The sequence below is a fragment of the Labrus bergylta genome, chromosome 9 (assembly GCF_963930695.1).
Source record: "Labrus bergylta chromosome 9, fLabBer1.1, whole genome shotgun sequence".
Classification (NCBI taxonomy): Eukaryota; Metazoa; Chordata; class Actinopteri; order Labriformes; family Labridae; genus Labrus; species Labrus bergylta.
Genome location: NC_089203.1, coordinates 4,778,037 through 4,791,927, shown reverse-complemented (window position 1 = coordinate 4,791,927; position 13,891 = coordinate 4,778,037). Strand labels below are relative to the sequence as shown.

Here is a 13,891-nt window from a genome sequence, read left to right as displayed (position 1 = left end):
CGTGCGCATCACAGCTGCCCACTCACTGACGTCATGAAATTTCGGAAAAGAAGAGATAAGGGGATGGGGGGGAGTTTTCCAAAAAAAAAAAGAAAGAAATTTAACGACTTAAGTGTTGACATTTAATTTTATTTACAAGCATCGCTAAATGTTTGTTTTATTCACAATTTTTAAATCATTTTTGAAAAATGACATGTTCACAATAGTTATAGGCTACGTGGTGGGTTTCAGTGCCTGGCTGCTTCACTTGGATGTTGGGCCACCTCTCTTTTTGGTAAAAGAGGTATAAGACCATCAAATAACCTATACATTTGATTAATAATAAATGTTAATAATAAGTGTTAATAAACATTAAATTAACAATGTTAAAAAGTATAATTGTTTTTTAATTATGAGAATTAGAGTATCAGTAGGGTCCCTCTTGGGCCAATAAAGAACAACACAGCAATTTCAGCTGAAATAATTGTGATTATAACAGTAAATTGACACGAACATGTATTTGGTGTGCTATAATAATAATACCACAAATACATTTCATAGAACAACAAGTTGAACAAATATTTAATTGAAAAATGCTATTAAAAAAGAATGTTGTATGGATGTGTTTCTGTGAGTGTGTGTGTTTGTGTGTGTGTGTTTCTGCATGTTCGGTCAAAAATGTGTCAAACATTTTGTTTCAAACACCAAAAAGCATTAACATTTCCTGTAGCTATAGGTCTTAACATCTCACATATTCAGGTCTTTATTGGTCTCATCTAGACCTTTGAACCTGGTTTGTGCCCTCAATTTCAGTCTAAGTGTATGTGGCCCATTTTAGCTAGCTAGTTAAGGTAAAATGGGTCAGTACCTAAAATGACTTTTTTCCACAAAAATCAAAGGTTCTTTTTGAATGTAAACTTTTATTATTCCTAAAGAGCATGTAAAACATAATTCATAACCATTTGCTTTTCTGGTAAGCTTACTTATCATTGCTTTATCAACCTTAACGAAATATGATATGTCATGCACATTTACCATCACATACCACACATCTGAGTACTTCATGTAACACTCTGCCTCGCCAAAATGAGCAACCTTACGCCAATCAAAACTGTTGCTACATGTGAACTAGTGTTGTAGCAACAGTGCAAGATCATTTATTGTGATTGGCTGTACATTTTCGAAAGGCTATGATGCTCCATCCTTACCTGGCCCATTTTACCTGACTTCACCCTAGCTCTTCAGAGAAATCTTTACTAAAAATTTTTACTAAAGTTACAGTGATGATGGGGTGCATATGATAGCATATATTACATTAGGCAGTAGGATAATTAAACCTCGCCACTGTTGTCTTTTTATTTACATATGTATGGTATACAAGGTTCAAGGTATACAAACTGGCCTAATCCCATGCACTCAGATCACCAACCAGTGGACCAACAGGCTTTTTACCCCGTACAAAGTTTCAACATTTGTTTACAATTACATTGACCCACAGAGCGCTTTGTGGTATTAAATGTCTTTCCTTTGCTACATGTCTTGTGATCCCCTATTCATCATAACATTTCAATAGGTTTGAATGAAGCTGAAAATAATCCTGCTGCCTTGTCCATCTACAGCTGGAGTCAAATAGTTAGCCCAGCGTGTCTTGCTAGTTTATTCAATCAATATGTTGTGTGATTTATCAGTTTACGGTAATTTATCTTACCACACATGCTCCCTAAGGCAAGTACACATTTTACGTGGAGATATTCTGTACTTTTCATTTCCACAGATAACCTTTAATTTATTGGTTTTATTTCTTAAACAGATTAAAATTAGCATAAACAGTCTTGATCTTCTTAATTTACTGGATTTCGATGAAGTTGAATTTCAATTATTAGTATTTCAGCAGGAAGTCTGCGTGTCTCTTGACACCCTCTTACACTTCTTAGTTCCTTACATACTTCATCAATCAGGCTACATTTTCCTGGGTATGTTAGGTCCTTGTCTTTCTTGGGAAAAAACACTAAGCGGTTAGTAAATGTTCCTGTGGTAGCCACCTTAATCTTTATACTTCTTGTTTTATCTTTGTTGGCGTAGGCGCCATGCAAGAATGTTTCTTGTCAATTTCCGACCAATGGGACTTCCCCACTTTAATTTCATTACTGAACTATTCAGATCTGGTTTTATGACAAGTGAAAAATGAATAAGAGGAAATGTTCCTCTCTGAAAAGTGTCCCTGAATTTCCCCCCTTTTTTTGTTTTTTTTTAGAAATTTCTTTTAAGCCTTACTCCTCTTAATTTACTGTAAAGGTAGTCAGGGAACATTTCCACAAAAAATAATTACAGTTGTATACAAAAGTAGCTCAGTCTGTAGGGACAGTCCACTTCCTGAGCACTGCCAAGGTGCCCTTCAGCAAGGCACTGAACCCCAAAACTGCTCTGAAGCGCTCGCTGTGGACAGCCCCCCTCACTTTGAGACCTCTCCATTAATGCATGTACATAGGATAATGTGTGTGTATTTCTGTACATAACCTAATTTCCCCTCAAGGGATTAATGAAGTATTAATTATTATTATAATGCTGCTCAATCATCACGGGCCTCCATACATGTGTGGAGGTGACTGTGTCTGCAGAGACACTATCCTCTGCATGTAATTTGATGTTTAGGTTGACTTGGGATGTTTCTGGGCGGGTAGTGGATGTGTTTGTCCCAGCCAATGACAGCACAGAGGTGAGTTTGGGAGGGGATACAATTCAGCGATTGGACACCATTCCACCAAGGGAATATAGCAGTCATGGATGTAGCGGCAAAGAAGAAAAGACAATCATTTTGAGGCGGAACACCAAGCAGATGAACCTTGGGGTGGCTTTTACCCGCTTTAGGCCCCTTGGGATTAAGTACAATACGAGCTGGTCTGCTTTCTGTTGGGCAGGCAGGTGCCAAACACCAGCTTGTGCTAACCTGCTACATTACCTGCTTTTCCATTACAACAAATCTAATATTCTCAGGTAGTTTTCAGTGTATAGGTACACGCAGTAAATGTTCACTCTAACCCTGCAGTGGTTGAGTCCAGGAGCAGGGGCCCAATTTGAATTTTGTGTTTACAAACTGGAACAAACATTGCTACTGTCTCTACCTTTAAAGGATGTTAAATTTCATTCACACAACTTTCAACTGTCTGTATTTTTCTGCCAAATCCTTGTCATCCTCTTTAAGGTGACAAAGGGGCTCATCGAACCTTTCACTTCTTGTCATTTTCTTTTTTACATTGCCCCTTACATTAGCTGAAACGTTTCAGAATGTTTCTGGCAATGTTTGTGTATGAAAAACAACAGTTTCTCTTTGGGTTTATTTCTAAATACTTGATCTTGAAACAACGTAGTCATGAATGTTGTCCTTCTTCTGTTGGTCATATGTGCCTGGACCAACAGAAAGAAGTGCATTTTAGCATTAACTTTGACTTTAGGTGACGTGTACTCTATTCAGCGAGTTATTGAATGACCATTGGTGTTTTTGAACATTGTTTGAAAAGGTAACTGTGTAAAGAAAACTGTTCAGACACGGTTTAAAATACCCTTAACTGTGTGACCAGCAGATATTTCTACAATCATCTTGTATATCTTGTGAAAGAAGCCTGACTCTTACTTCTTAGGGGCATAGAAATGTCATACGTGGTTTCAATGAATATAATTCTTCCTTCTCCATCCTTGTGAAGGTGTGTTCAGATCAGAATCTAAAATATTTATCTCTAGATATAACTGCAAAATAAACACCATAATTTCCTGCTTCAGGAGCGCCCGCTCATATTTCATTTTCATGTAGAGATTAGTTATCCTCTCAGTGAAAAAATGCATGTAAAAAAAAATAAGAATATTCAGGCTGAACACTCATCTTTATTTTGAAATTATGGAACAATTCAAAATTCAAAGAAACTAGGCTGCAGTTTTGGACACACTGAGCTTTTTGCAGGAGAGAGTTTATTTAGCCTGACATCGAAGGTGCTTCACTGCCTCACCTAAGCAGGAATGCAGTTCTGTTCAACTTTTTGTCTCAAGGAGTGTCTCACCTTCCAGCTGTCTCACATCTGAAAGTGTCAAACCAGGCTGCTCAGGGAGGGTTGACTGGGATGAGAATTCACTGAGTGTACCTTGGCGATGGTGGGGATTTTGGGAGACAAAGTAAGAGCATCATCCTTCTACAATCCGACGGAGTATGTTGCCCAGCCCCCCCCTGGTTAACTGGAGGGGGGTCTTCTCCTCCTTGTTCTCAATATAGATGCTGGCTCCATGTTCCACCAGCAACTTGGCTGCTTCCACGCGCTCCTCATCGCATGCCAGGTGGCTGTTGAAAAATGATAACCAAATAAAGTTTTTTTAAACCCATAATTTTAAGCAAAAATAATAAATTAAAATACATTCTGTTCACTTTGACTGGATAAGGATTCAGGTAAAAACCTCATTGTCTAATTAGACAAACTTATATTCAAACATACAGTGGCGTGTTGCCTTGGGAGTCCTGGATGTTGGTTGAGGCACTCTCTTTGAGAAGCAGCTGGATGAGGCGGTGGTTGCCCTTGGCAGACGCTCTGTGGAGGGGAGTGGACTCAAACTTGTCTTTTGCATTAGGGTCAGCTCCTTTCTCCAACAACATCAGGGCAATCTGTAATTTCAAAAGCGGTTCTTATTCAGAAGTCATTGACAAGTATCTTCGTCTTTCATTTCAATGTCCTCCATTTTTATAGATATATACAGTGGGTACGGAAAGTATTCAGACCCCTTCTACATTTTTCACTCTTTGTTTCATTGCAGCCATTTGCTAAAATCAAAAAAGTTCATTTTATTTCTCATTAATGTACACTCAGCACCCCATCTTCACAGAAAAAAAACAGAAATGTAGACATTTTTGCAAATTTATTAAAAAAGAAAAACTGAAATATCACATGGTCATAAGTATTCAGACCCTTTGCTCAGTATTGAGTAGAAGCACCCTTTTGAGCTAGTACAGCCATGAGTCTTCTTGGGAATGATGCAACAAGTTTTTCACACCTGGATTTGGGGATCCTCTGCCATTCTTCCTTGCAGAGCCTCTCCAGTTCTGTCAGGTTGGATGATGAACGTTGGTGGACAGCCATTTTCAGGTCTCTCCAGAGATGCTCAATTGGGTTTAGGTCAGGGCTCTGGCTGGGCCAGTCAAGAATGGTCACAGAGTTGTTCCAAAGCCACTCCTTTGTTATTTTAGCTGTGTGCTTAGGGTCATTGTCTTGTTGGAAGGTGAACCTTCGGCCCAGTCTGAGGTCCTGAGCACTCTGGAAGAGGTTTTCTTCCAGGATATCTCTGTACTTGACCGCATTCATCTTTCCTTCAATTGCAACCAGTCGTTCTGTCCCTGCAGCTGAAAAACACCCCCATAGCATGATGTTGCCACCACCATGTTTCACTGTTGGGATTGTATTGGGCAGGTGATGAGCAGTGCCTGGTTTTCTCCACACATACCGCTTAGAATTAAAGCCAAAAAGTTCAATCTTGGTCTCATCAGACCAGAGAATCTTCTGTCTCATAGTCTGGGAGTCCTTCATGTGTTTTTTGGTAAACTCTATGCGGGCTTTCATGTGTCTTGCACTGAGGAGAGGCTTCCGTCGGGCCACGCTGCCATAAAGCCCCGACTGGTGGAGGGCTGCAGTGATAGTTGACTTTGTGGAACTTTCTCCCATCTCCCTACTGCATCTCTGGAGCTCAGCCACAGTGATCTTTGGGTTCTTCTTTACCTCTCTCACCAAGGCTCTTCTCCCACGATTGCTCAGTTTGGCTGGACGGCCAGGTCTAGGAAGAGTTCTGGTCGTCCCAAACTTCTTCCATTTAAGGATTATGGAGGCCACTGTGCTCTTAGGAACCTTGAGTGCTGCAGAAATTCTTTTGTAACCTTGGTCAGATCTGTGCCTTGCCACAATTCTGTCTCTGAGCTCCTTGGGCAGTTCCTTCGACCTCATGATTCTCATTTGCTCTGACATGCACTGTGAGCTGTAAGGTCTTATATAGACAGGTGTGTGCCTTTCCTAATCAAGTCCAATCAGTTTAATTAAACACAGCTGGACTCCAATGAAGGAGCAGAACCATCTCAAGGAGGATCAGAAGAAATGGACAGCATGTGAGTTAAATATGAGTGTCACAGCAAAGGGTCTGAATACTTATGACCATGTGATATTTCAGTTTTTCTTTTTTAATAAATTCGCAAAAATGTCTACATTTCTGTTTTTTTTCTGTCAAGATGGGGTGCTGAGTGTACATTAATGAGAAATAAAATGAACTTTTTTGATTTTAGCAAATGGCTGCAACGAAACAAAGAGTGAAAAATGTAAAGGGGTCTGAATACTTTCCGTACCCACTGTATTTTTTCATATCCTGCCATGTTGGTTTCAGTTAGTTAGTTTCCTAGTTTTGATGAGCTCTACTGACTATAAAAGAGAACAAAAAGATGGACATAAGTATTGAAAACAGAAAACACTTTTCCATGTAAATGCTATGGAGCATATATTTTTGACTACACATTACATCCAACAATTGCTTTTGCATTGCACTTAATGTAATGAAGTTGTTGATTTTATCAAACAACCTGGTTTGGGGATTAATATCCTCTTGTCCTTCTTGCATGCTTTCAATACCATCCAGCCCTGCCTCCTGAGGGACAAGCTGCAGGATATGTAACTGCACCATGATACCACAGCCTCGTTTACTGACCACCTCACTGACTGGCAACAGTATGTCAGAGTTGACATTTGTGTCTTAGAGGTAGTGAAACACCTTGAGGTACTCTGCAATAGCAGAACTGCTCTGGCGCTATTCCTCTTAACTCTCTACCCCTCAGACTTCCACTTTCAATCTGATTCCTACCACCTCCAAAAGCTTTCCAACATGCTCTGTTGGGTGAATGATGAGGAGGAGTAGAGAAATAGAAATAGAAATCTTTTTCACATGGTGCAACAGAAACCACCTGAAGCCTAACATCAGCAAGACCAAGGATGTGGTGATGGTTTACCGGAAGAAGGGGAGGCCCCCTGCGACAGTAATCATCCAGGGAGAGGAAGTTGAGAGGGTGGACTCAAAAGTACCTGGGGGTCCCCATTAACAATAAACTGGACTGGTCTCACAACACTGACGCCCTCTTCAGGCAAGGACAGAGCAGACTGTCCCTTCTGAGAAGACTCAGATCGTTCAGTTTTTGCAACAGACTCTAGAAGACCTTCTATCAGTCTGTGGAGGCCAGCACACTCTTCTTTGCTGTTGTGTGCTGGTGAGGTGGCATCAAGACCGGCGGTGAGATCAACAGCATCCATAAGCTGGTAAATAAAAGCCCACTCTGTGGTGGGTTTAGAACTGGACAGTTTGGAGACAGTGGCTGAGAGGAGCATGAAGGACAAAATCATAGCCATCCTGGACAACCCCCATCACCCTCTCCATGATGAGCTGTGGTGGATGGGCTGCTTATTCAGCCAACGCCACATCCCACCAAGGTGCAAAACCTTTGTGCCGACCGCCATCAGACTGTGTAACAGCAGTGGAAGCTAAGTCTGTCATCAACATGAACACTGACATTCCCAACAGCGGCTGTCACACTGCCACGCCCAGGACTCATTATGACTTTCAGCCATCATTGAGTCCCTATTCTATTCTATTCTGCATCTCTTCATACACACTACACTAAGTTAACATTGCAATGCTGTCTCACCATGTCAGATGATGCATTATGTCACACTACAACTGTAATGTCTTATCTTACATTTTAACCTCATTTCCCAACCCTCGTGGCTAAAAAGTGAGCACTCAATAGTTAAGCCCAACTGATTAATCGGCCACCCGATATATATATATATATATATGTTACCTCTATCTATGATTGGCAGAGTCAATGCCATTAAGATGGTATCCCTACCAAAATTTGCCAATTAGAAGAATTCAAGAAGAATTCAAGAAATTGTTTTAGACTTGGTTTGTGGTTACAAAAAACAGACTTTCAAAAAAACATATACGCAGGTAAACCCAGAATGGGGGTTTGGGTCTTCCTGTATTTAAAGGTTATTATTGGGCTGCTAATGCTAGGACAATGGCATACTGGCAATGTGGTTCTCCAGACCATGAATCACTAAATTCTGCCCCCCTCTGGTTAAAATTAGAGCTTTCATCCCTGATATTATGCTTCACTATCCTCCTTACTCTATACCAATCTTTCATCTCATATTAAACCAGTTAGTCAAAGTCTTGTTCTTAGAAACTTCATGAAAATTATTAGCCAAATTAAACATTTCTCTAAAATGCCTTTATTTCAAAAAACCCACCAGTCTGCAATAAGCATGCCTTCGCCCCAGCATCGCTGGACAATACTTTTGCTTTATGGTGTGAAAAAGTATTAAAAGAGATTTCTATTTGGACAACAAGTTTGCATCTTTTGGGCAACTTAGTTAAGAGTATAATCTACCTCATTCAAATGTCTTTCTTTATATGCAACTTGGGCACTTTGTAAGAGAAAATATCCCTCATTTTGAGTCCACCTGTGAGACACCCTCTGTTAGGATTACTTTCTATTTCACCAGAGAGTAAGAAGCTCATCACCAAATGTGTTCATTATTTCTCTAAGGATTCAGTCAATTCTTTTAATTGTATTAAGAAGGCTTGGTGGAATGGAGAGCTGGGTAAACTATGGAGAGCTGCACTATATTCATGGTTGATCAATTAATAGTAGACAGAGGTTAATTCAGTTCAAAGTGATTCACTGTTTTCATTATTCTAAAGTCATGCTTCATGAGTTTTACCCTTCTGTGTCTCCACTATGTGATAAATGTAACTCAAAAGATGGTACTTTGCTGCATTTATTTTGGGATAGTCCATTAATTTATCAGTTCTGGTCAAGATGTTTTTTGTTTTTCTCTGGGGTTTATCAGAGACCCCAACTCTCTCTCCTGACAGACACCTGGCTCTCGTTGGAGCCTCAGAGGACTCCGCATTGCTTCCTTCACATATTCAAACAGCTCTGTTGATGTGCATGGTATGAGCAAAAAAACAGATTCTCAAAGATTGGTAGACACCGACTCCACCATGCTTCAGAAACTGGTTGCATGAACTGGTTTCAGCGACTCAAATGGAGAAATTACAAACTAATAATTGAAACTGTAAACATAAATGGGAAGAATCTTGGGGTCCCTTCCTGCTACATTTGGTATCAGCCTGACAGCATTTTTTCCTATACATGGATTGATCTCTTTAATTTGCTCTGTTTTATTTATGGACATTTTCATTGTGAATAAGCTTGGATGTAGCAATAACATATGGATGATGTAAATTGATATGTGCTTTTGTGTCCTTGGCACAGGGCAATATAATGGTAGGGGAAACACTGGCGTGTTCTGAGGTGGGTGTGGGGGTGGGTGTGTATATTCATGGGTGGGATTGTGTTGTAAAAAATATGTCAATAAAAAAAGCAATATATTTTTTTAAATAACAGAATATTAAGTACTCATTGTGCCTGTGCGTGGCTAAATGGAGCAGATTAAAGTTGTTAAAATAAAATAAAAAGTGTCTTGCCCTAGGACACATTAGACATGTTGCTGCAAGAGCTGGGGATGAGAGACGACTCGAGACCGACTCGACCGACTCTACCATTATTAAACAAAAATAGATTGATTAATTGACTATTGAGGAAAGCATAGATCACAACAATTTCAACAAAATAATATTGAATTTCATTACCTTTCAAAACACTGGTTTTTAAAAACATTGCCTTTCTATTTAAGTGGTCTACTTGATTAAAACGGACAGATTTTTGAATTATATGAATTGTGTGTGAAATAACTTAAAGTTGTATGTTGCAGACACTATATGTAAATACAAAATGTATCTTGGGCTTCCCATAAAAGAATCCTCTTTGTCTAATTATAGCAAACTGGTGATACAATCCAAATGACATGTATAAGACATAGGACCAGATGTTTTCTATTATTAGGATCATATTGAGACAAATTTGAGATCTCACACTTTATTTCAGCTAAGATCTATGAGTGAGACAACCCTAAAACAATCTAAGAACTTGGACTGCTTCTCATAATTGTCTTGTCTTAGCTGAGATCTTAAAATGAGACATCTTTAAGTCAATTCAAATAATTTGGAAAGAGTGTAACTGTAAGAAATATAACAGACCTCACTCAGGTCTCACAGTGAGACATACCATTTGTATGTCACAGGATCATCTTTGAGACAAATGAGTAAATGGACAAAAATCTCCTTTTGGTCTTAAATGGTGCTTTTTTTTGTCTAGGAGACAGAGATCAGACATACATAAGACATTATCTTACATCAGGGGTGCCCAACCTTTTTTGAACCAAGATCTACTTTTAAAGTTACCAGTCTGCCGAGATCTACCAGTCCACATAGTGAGCCATAGCCGTTACCAACAGCCTACAAACGCATTTAATACTCAAACAACAAACAGAAAATAATAAATGAGAGTTCTGTAAAACATAATGCAATATCGACATACTTTTTTTAAAACTCTTATTTTAGGGTAGGCTACATTTTAATATTAAGTTTGTATTTATATCACATATGTTTTCCCCTTAATTTAGTTTACAACAAACAACTTTAATCTGTGTGGAGATGTTCACAGACTACAGCAGGCTGCTGTGAGATGATGTTGCTTTTGTTAAATTAGCTGCAGACACGGTGAGAGTGAACGGAGTAAAGTCCAACCGACTGTTTGACCGGGTCACGTGTGTTCACGCCTCGGTCTGTAAAGATCACGGATCAACTGTGTGCTGTAGCACTAAAAGTAAAAAGTAAAAAGGTTCGCGTGGTGGCTGGCGCTCCAGTGCAAGCGTGTGCGTGTGCGTGCGTGTGTGTGCGTTTGCGCTGTATGTTGGTGTGTCTCGTCCCCCGCCATGCTCACAGTCATGACAGCAGAGAGGAGCAGAGAAAAGTAGCTGCAGCTTCATCAAATGCGCTTAATACTCGTAGCATAGTTTCTATATATGACTTTTTTGTAAAACATTTACCCCCCGGTTTTACCACGTCATTGCGCATGCCTGCACTCTCTCTTGCGCGCGCGCTCGCTCTCTCATGCACGCAGCATTTTCATGAATAAATGAAAAATTAAATACAAACAGGTCGGAAGTATACTTGGGCTCCCCACACAGGTATCGTGTGTGGGGAGAAACTGCAATGAGATGAAATTGAAATCACTTTTCTATTTTACAATTGTATTTTATATTGACAAAACATCTCGCGATCGACTGAGAATCAGTCAGCGATCGACTGTTTGGGCACCCCTGTCTTACATTGTATATGTTATGGATACTGTCCTGTTAAACAATTTAAAAAAACACAATGAGAGTGTTGCAGAAGATGGCAGCATCCAGACTATGAAAATCTTAGAATAAAAGGATCTTAGAATACCATTGTAAATAGTAAACACATGTTGTCAATAATATAAACCAATAATGATACAATTCAACAGACGTGAAAAAAACCTGATATAAGTAACACAATCTTCTATAAGTCACTTGTTATCATATGGATCAAACTAACATCCAGTGGTATTGCAACTTGTGAACCTCACCTCATATCTGTCTTTAGAAGCAGCGTAGTGCAGAGGTGTACATCCGTTTTGATTTATAGAGTTCAGCTGAGCTCCTTTGGATATTAGAGCTTTCACAATGTCTTCTCTGCCAGCAGACGCTGCAATGTGAAGAGGGGTCCACAAAGCCTGTGAAGAAAGTGTCACTTAAATTAATTTCACATAACACAGTGAATTGGATAATCATGAGATTAATCAACATTTTGTGCTGCTTCAAGATCAGAAGATTATAATAATAATAATAATAATAATAATACATTTTATTTACAAGCGCTTTTCAAAACTCAAAGACACTGTACATTTGTTAAAAAAAAGAAATAACAGCACAGTAGGGACAGACTAACAGACATTTTGCAACATTACACACAAATCGAAACGACGACAACAATAAAGCTACAGCTACAGAAAACAAAACATAGATCACAATCATACATTAAAAGCTTGTTTAAAGAGGTGAGTTTTGATAAGTGAGGAGGGTCGGTGCAGTGTTGAATGTGAGTAGGGAGTGAGTTCCAGAGGGAGGGGGCAGCTATGGAGAAGGCTCTGTCCCCCCAGGTTCGGTGCTTGGTTCTGTGGGGGAGATAGGAGGTTGGCTTTTGAAGAATGGAGGCTGCGTGCAGGAGTGTGAGGGTGAAGGAGAGCCGTGAGGTAGGAGGGGGCCTGGTGGTTAAGGGCTTTATGTGTGAGGAGAAGGATTTTGAATTGGATACGGTAAGGGACAGTGAGCCAGTGGAGGTGTTCGGGTGTGGGTGAGAAGGCGTTTGGATGTATTGAAGTTTATTAAGGACTTTGGATGATGTGCCAAAAAGGATGCTATTAAAATAGTTGAGTCTGGATGTGATGAATGCATGGATTAGGGTTTCAGCAGCAGAAAATGAGAGTAGCGGACGGAGGCAGGCTATATTTTTGAGGTGAAAGAAGGCGGTTCTTGTGAGCTGGGTGACATGGTGATCAAAGGAGAGCTGGCTGTCAAAGATGACTTCAAGATTGCAGATATGAGGGGAGGGGGAGAGAGTGGAGTTGTCTATTGTGAAGGAGAAGTTGTGAATGGAATTGGATTTGGGGCCGATGATTATTATGTCCCGATTTTGCATAGTTGAGAGAGAGGAAGTTGGTGTGCATCCATGTTTTTATTTAATTGAGTCAGTTTGTCAGGGTAGAGCTGGTTTCCGTGGGGATTGAATTGGTGGAGATGTAAAGCTGGATGTCATCTGCATCCAGCTTTACAAGTAAGTAAGGAGCAAGTATATGATGAACAGGAGGGGACCAAGCACCGAACCCTGGGGGACGCCTTGGGACAAAGGAGCTATGGAGGAGGAGCAGTTATTGATGTTGATAAACTGTTGTCTTGGTGAGGTAGGATTTTAACCAGGAAAGAGCAGTGCCAGTGATGTTGAGTGAGTGTTCTAAGCGGGATAGAAGAATACTGTGGCTGATGGTGTCAAAGGCTATATTATGATATAATATGTTAATATAAAACCTGAAGTTATTAGAAAACATACCCCTGTTAGTTATTTTAAATATAGAGTTAAAGGAGTGAAAGAGTCAGTGTTATAAAAGGTAAATATACTCAATGTTGTTGTTGTTGTAGATTAGGTCTACATTATATATTACAGGGTGCGTTAGCTGTATTCAATCTGCCTCCATGAAGATAGTGCATACAGTTTAACACACAAATAATATTTGCAAAATAAAAAACCACAAGACTTACATCATCTTGCAGATTCACTTCAACTCCAAGACCAAGTAAAAAGTCCACAATGTCCGTGTGGCCGGCAGAACAAGCCCAGTGCAGGGCGGTTCTGTGGTCCTGAAATTACAAAAAGGAGAAGATGAAAACGAAGAAATCTCCCGCTGACATCTCAGTATAAACTAAAATGTTGCATATTCTTACCTGGTCAACTTTGCAAGCAAGCGTTTTATCTGTCAGGATGCACTCTCTTAATTTCTCAAACTGACCTGTGTAGGCAAAATTACAGACCTCCACATTTGATACTGTACCCTCCATTGTTAGGCTTTAAATGTTACACAAAAAATAAAGAGGTAAATAATGGTGGCGGGGCAGGGGGTAGATGTTTCGTTTCAGATTTGAACTAGAGGAGCAATGACTCAGGAAATTGTGAATTGTACTTCCGCATGCGTCATGTTTTTCTCCTTCAAATTAAAATATCTCAGTGCAACTTTAATGCAGAGCCGGTTCAATAATTATTCAACATTTGTTCTTATTTAATTAATAACAATTAAAATAAATGCATGCGAAAACTGACTCAACGATGTAGAACAAGGCTTAATTCGTTGCATTTAAAAATA

At 39.7% G+C, this 13,891-nt stretch overlaps 1 protein-coding gene across 1 annotated transcript; it reads right to left on the bottom strand.

Annotated features, from left to right (window-relative positions):
* Positions 1–3,838: 3,838 nt before the first annotated feature.
* psmd10 (proteasome 26S subunit, non-ATPase 10) lies at positions 3,839–13,694 on the bottom strand. Its single transcript, XM_020629714.3, has 5 exons — positions 13,476–13,694; positions 13,293–13,391; positions 11,564–11,710; positions 4,458–4,624; positions 3,839–4,306 (listed from the first exon to the last, which is right to left on the bottom strand). The coding sequence occupies exons 1-5, from the start codon at positions 13,587–13,589 to the stop codon at positions 4,153–4,155; spliced, it is 681 nt and encodes a 226-aa protein (XP_020485370.1). The 5' UTR covers positions 13,590–13,694; the 3' UTR covers positions 3,839–4,152.
* Positions 13,695–13,891: the final 197 nt, after the last annotated feature.

Bases quoted from the DNA above. Each gene is read 5' to 3' on its own strand.
- psmd10 (XM_020629714.3), bottom strand. From the start codon at position 13,589: ATGGAGGGTACAGTATCAAATGTGGAGGTCTGTAATTTTGCCTACACA. The intron at 13,392-13,475 runs GTAAGAATATGC...TTGTAATTTCAG, and splicing joins TTGCTTGCAAAGTTGACCAG to GACCACAGAACCGCCCTGCA. The intron at 4,307-4,457 runs GTATGTTTGAAT...ATTTTTCAACAG, and splicing joins TCCCAAGGCAACACGCCACT to CCACCTGGCATGCGATGAGG.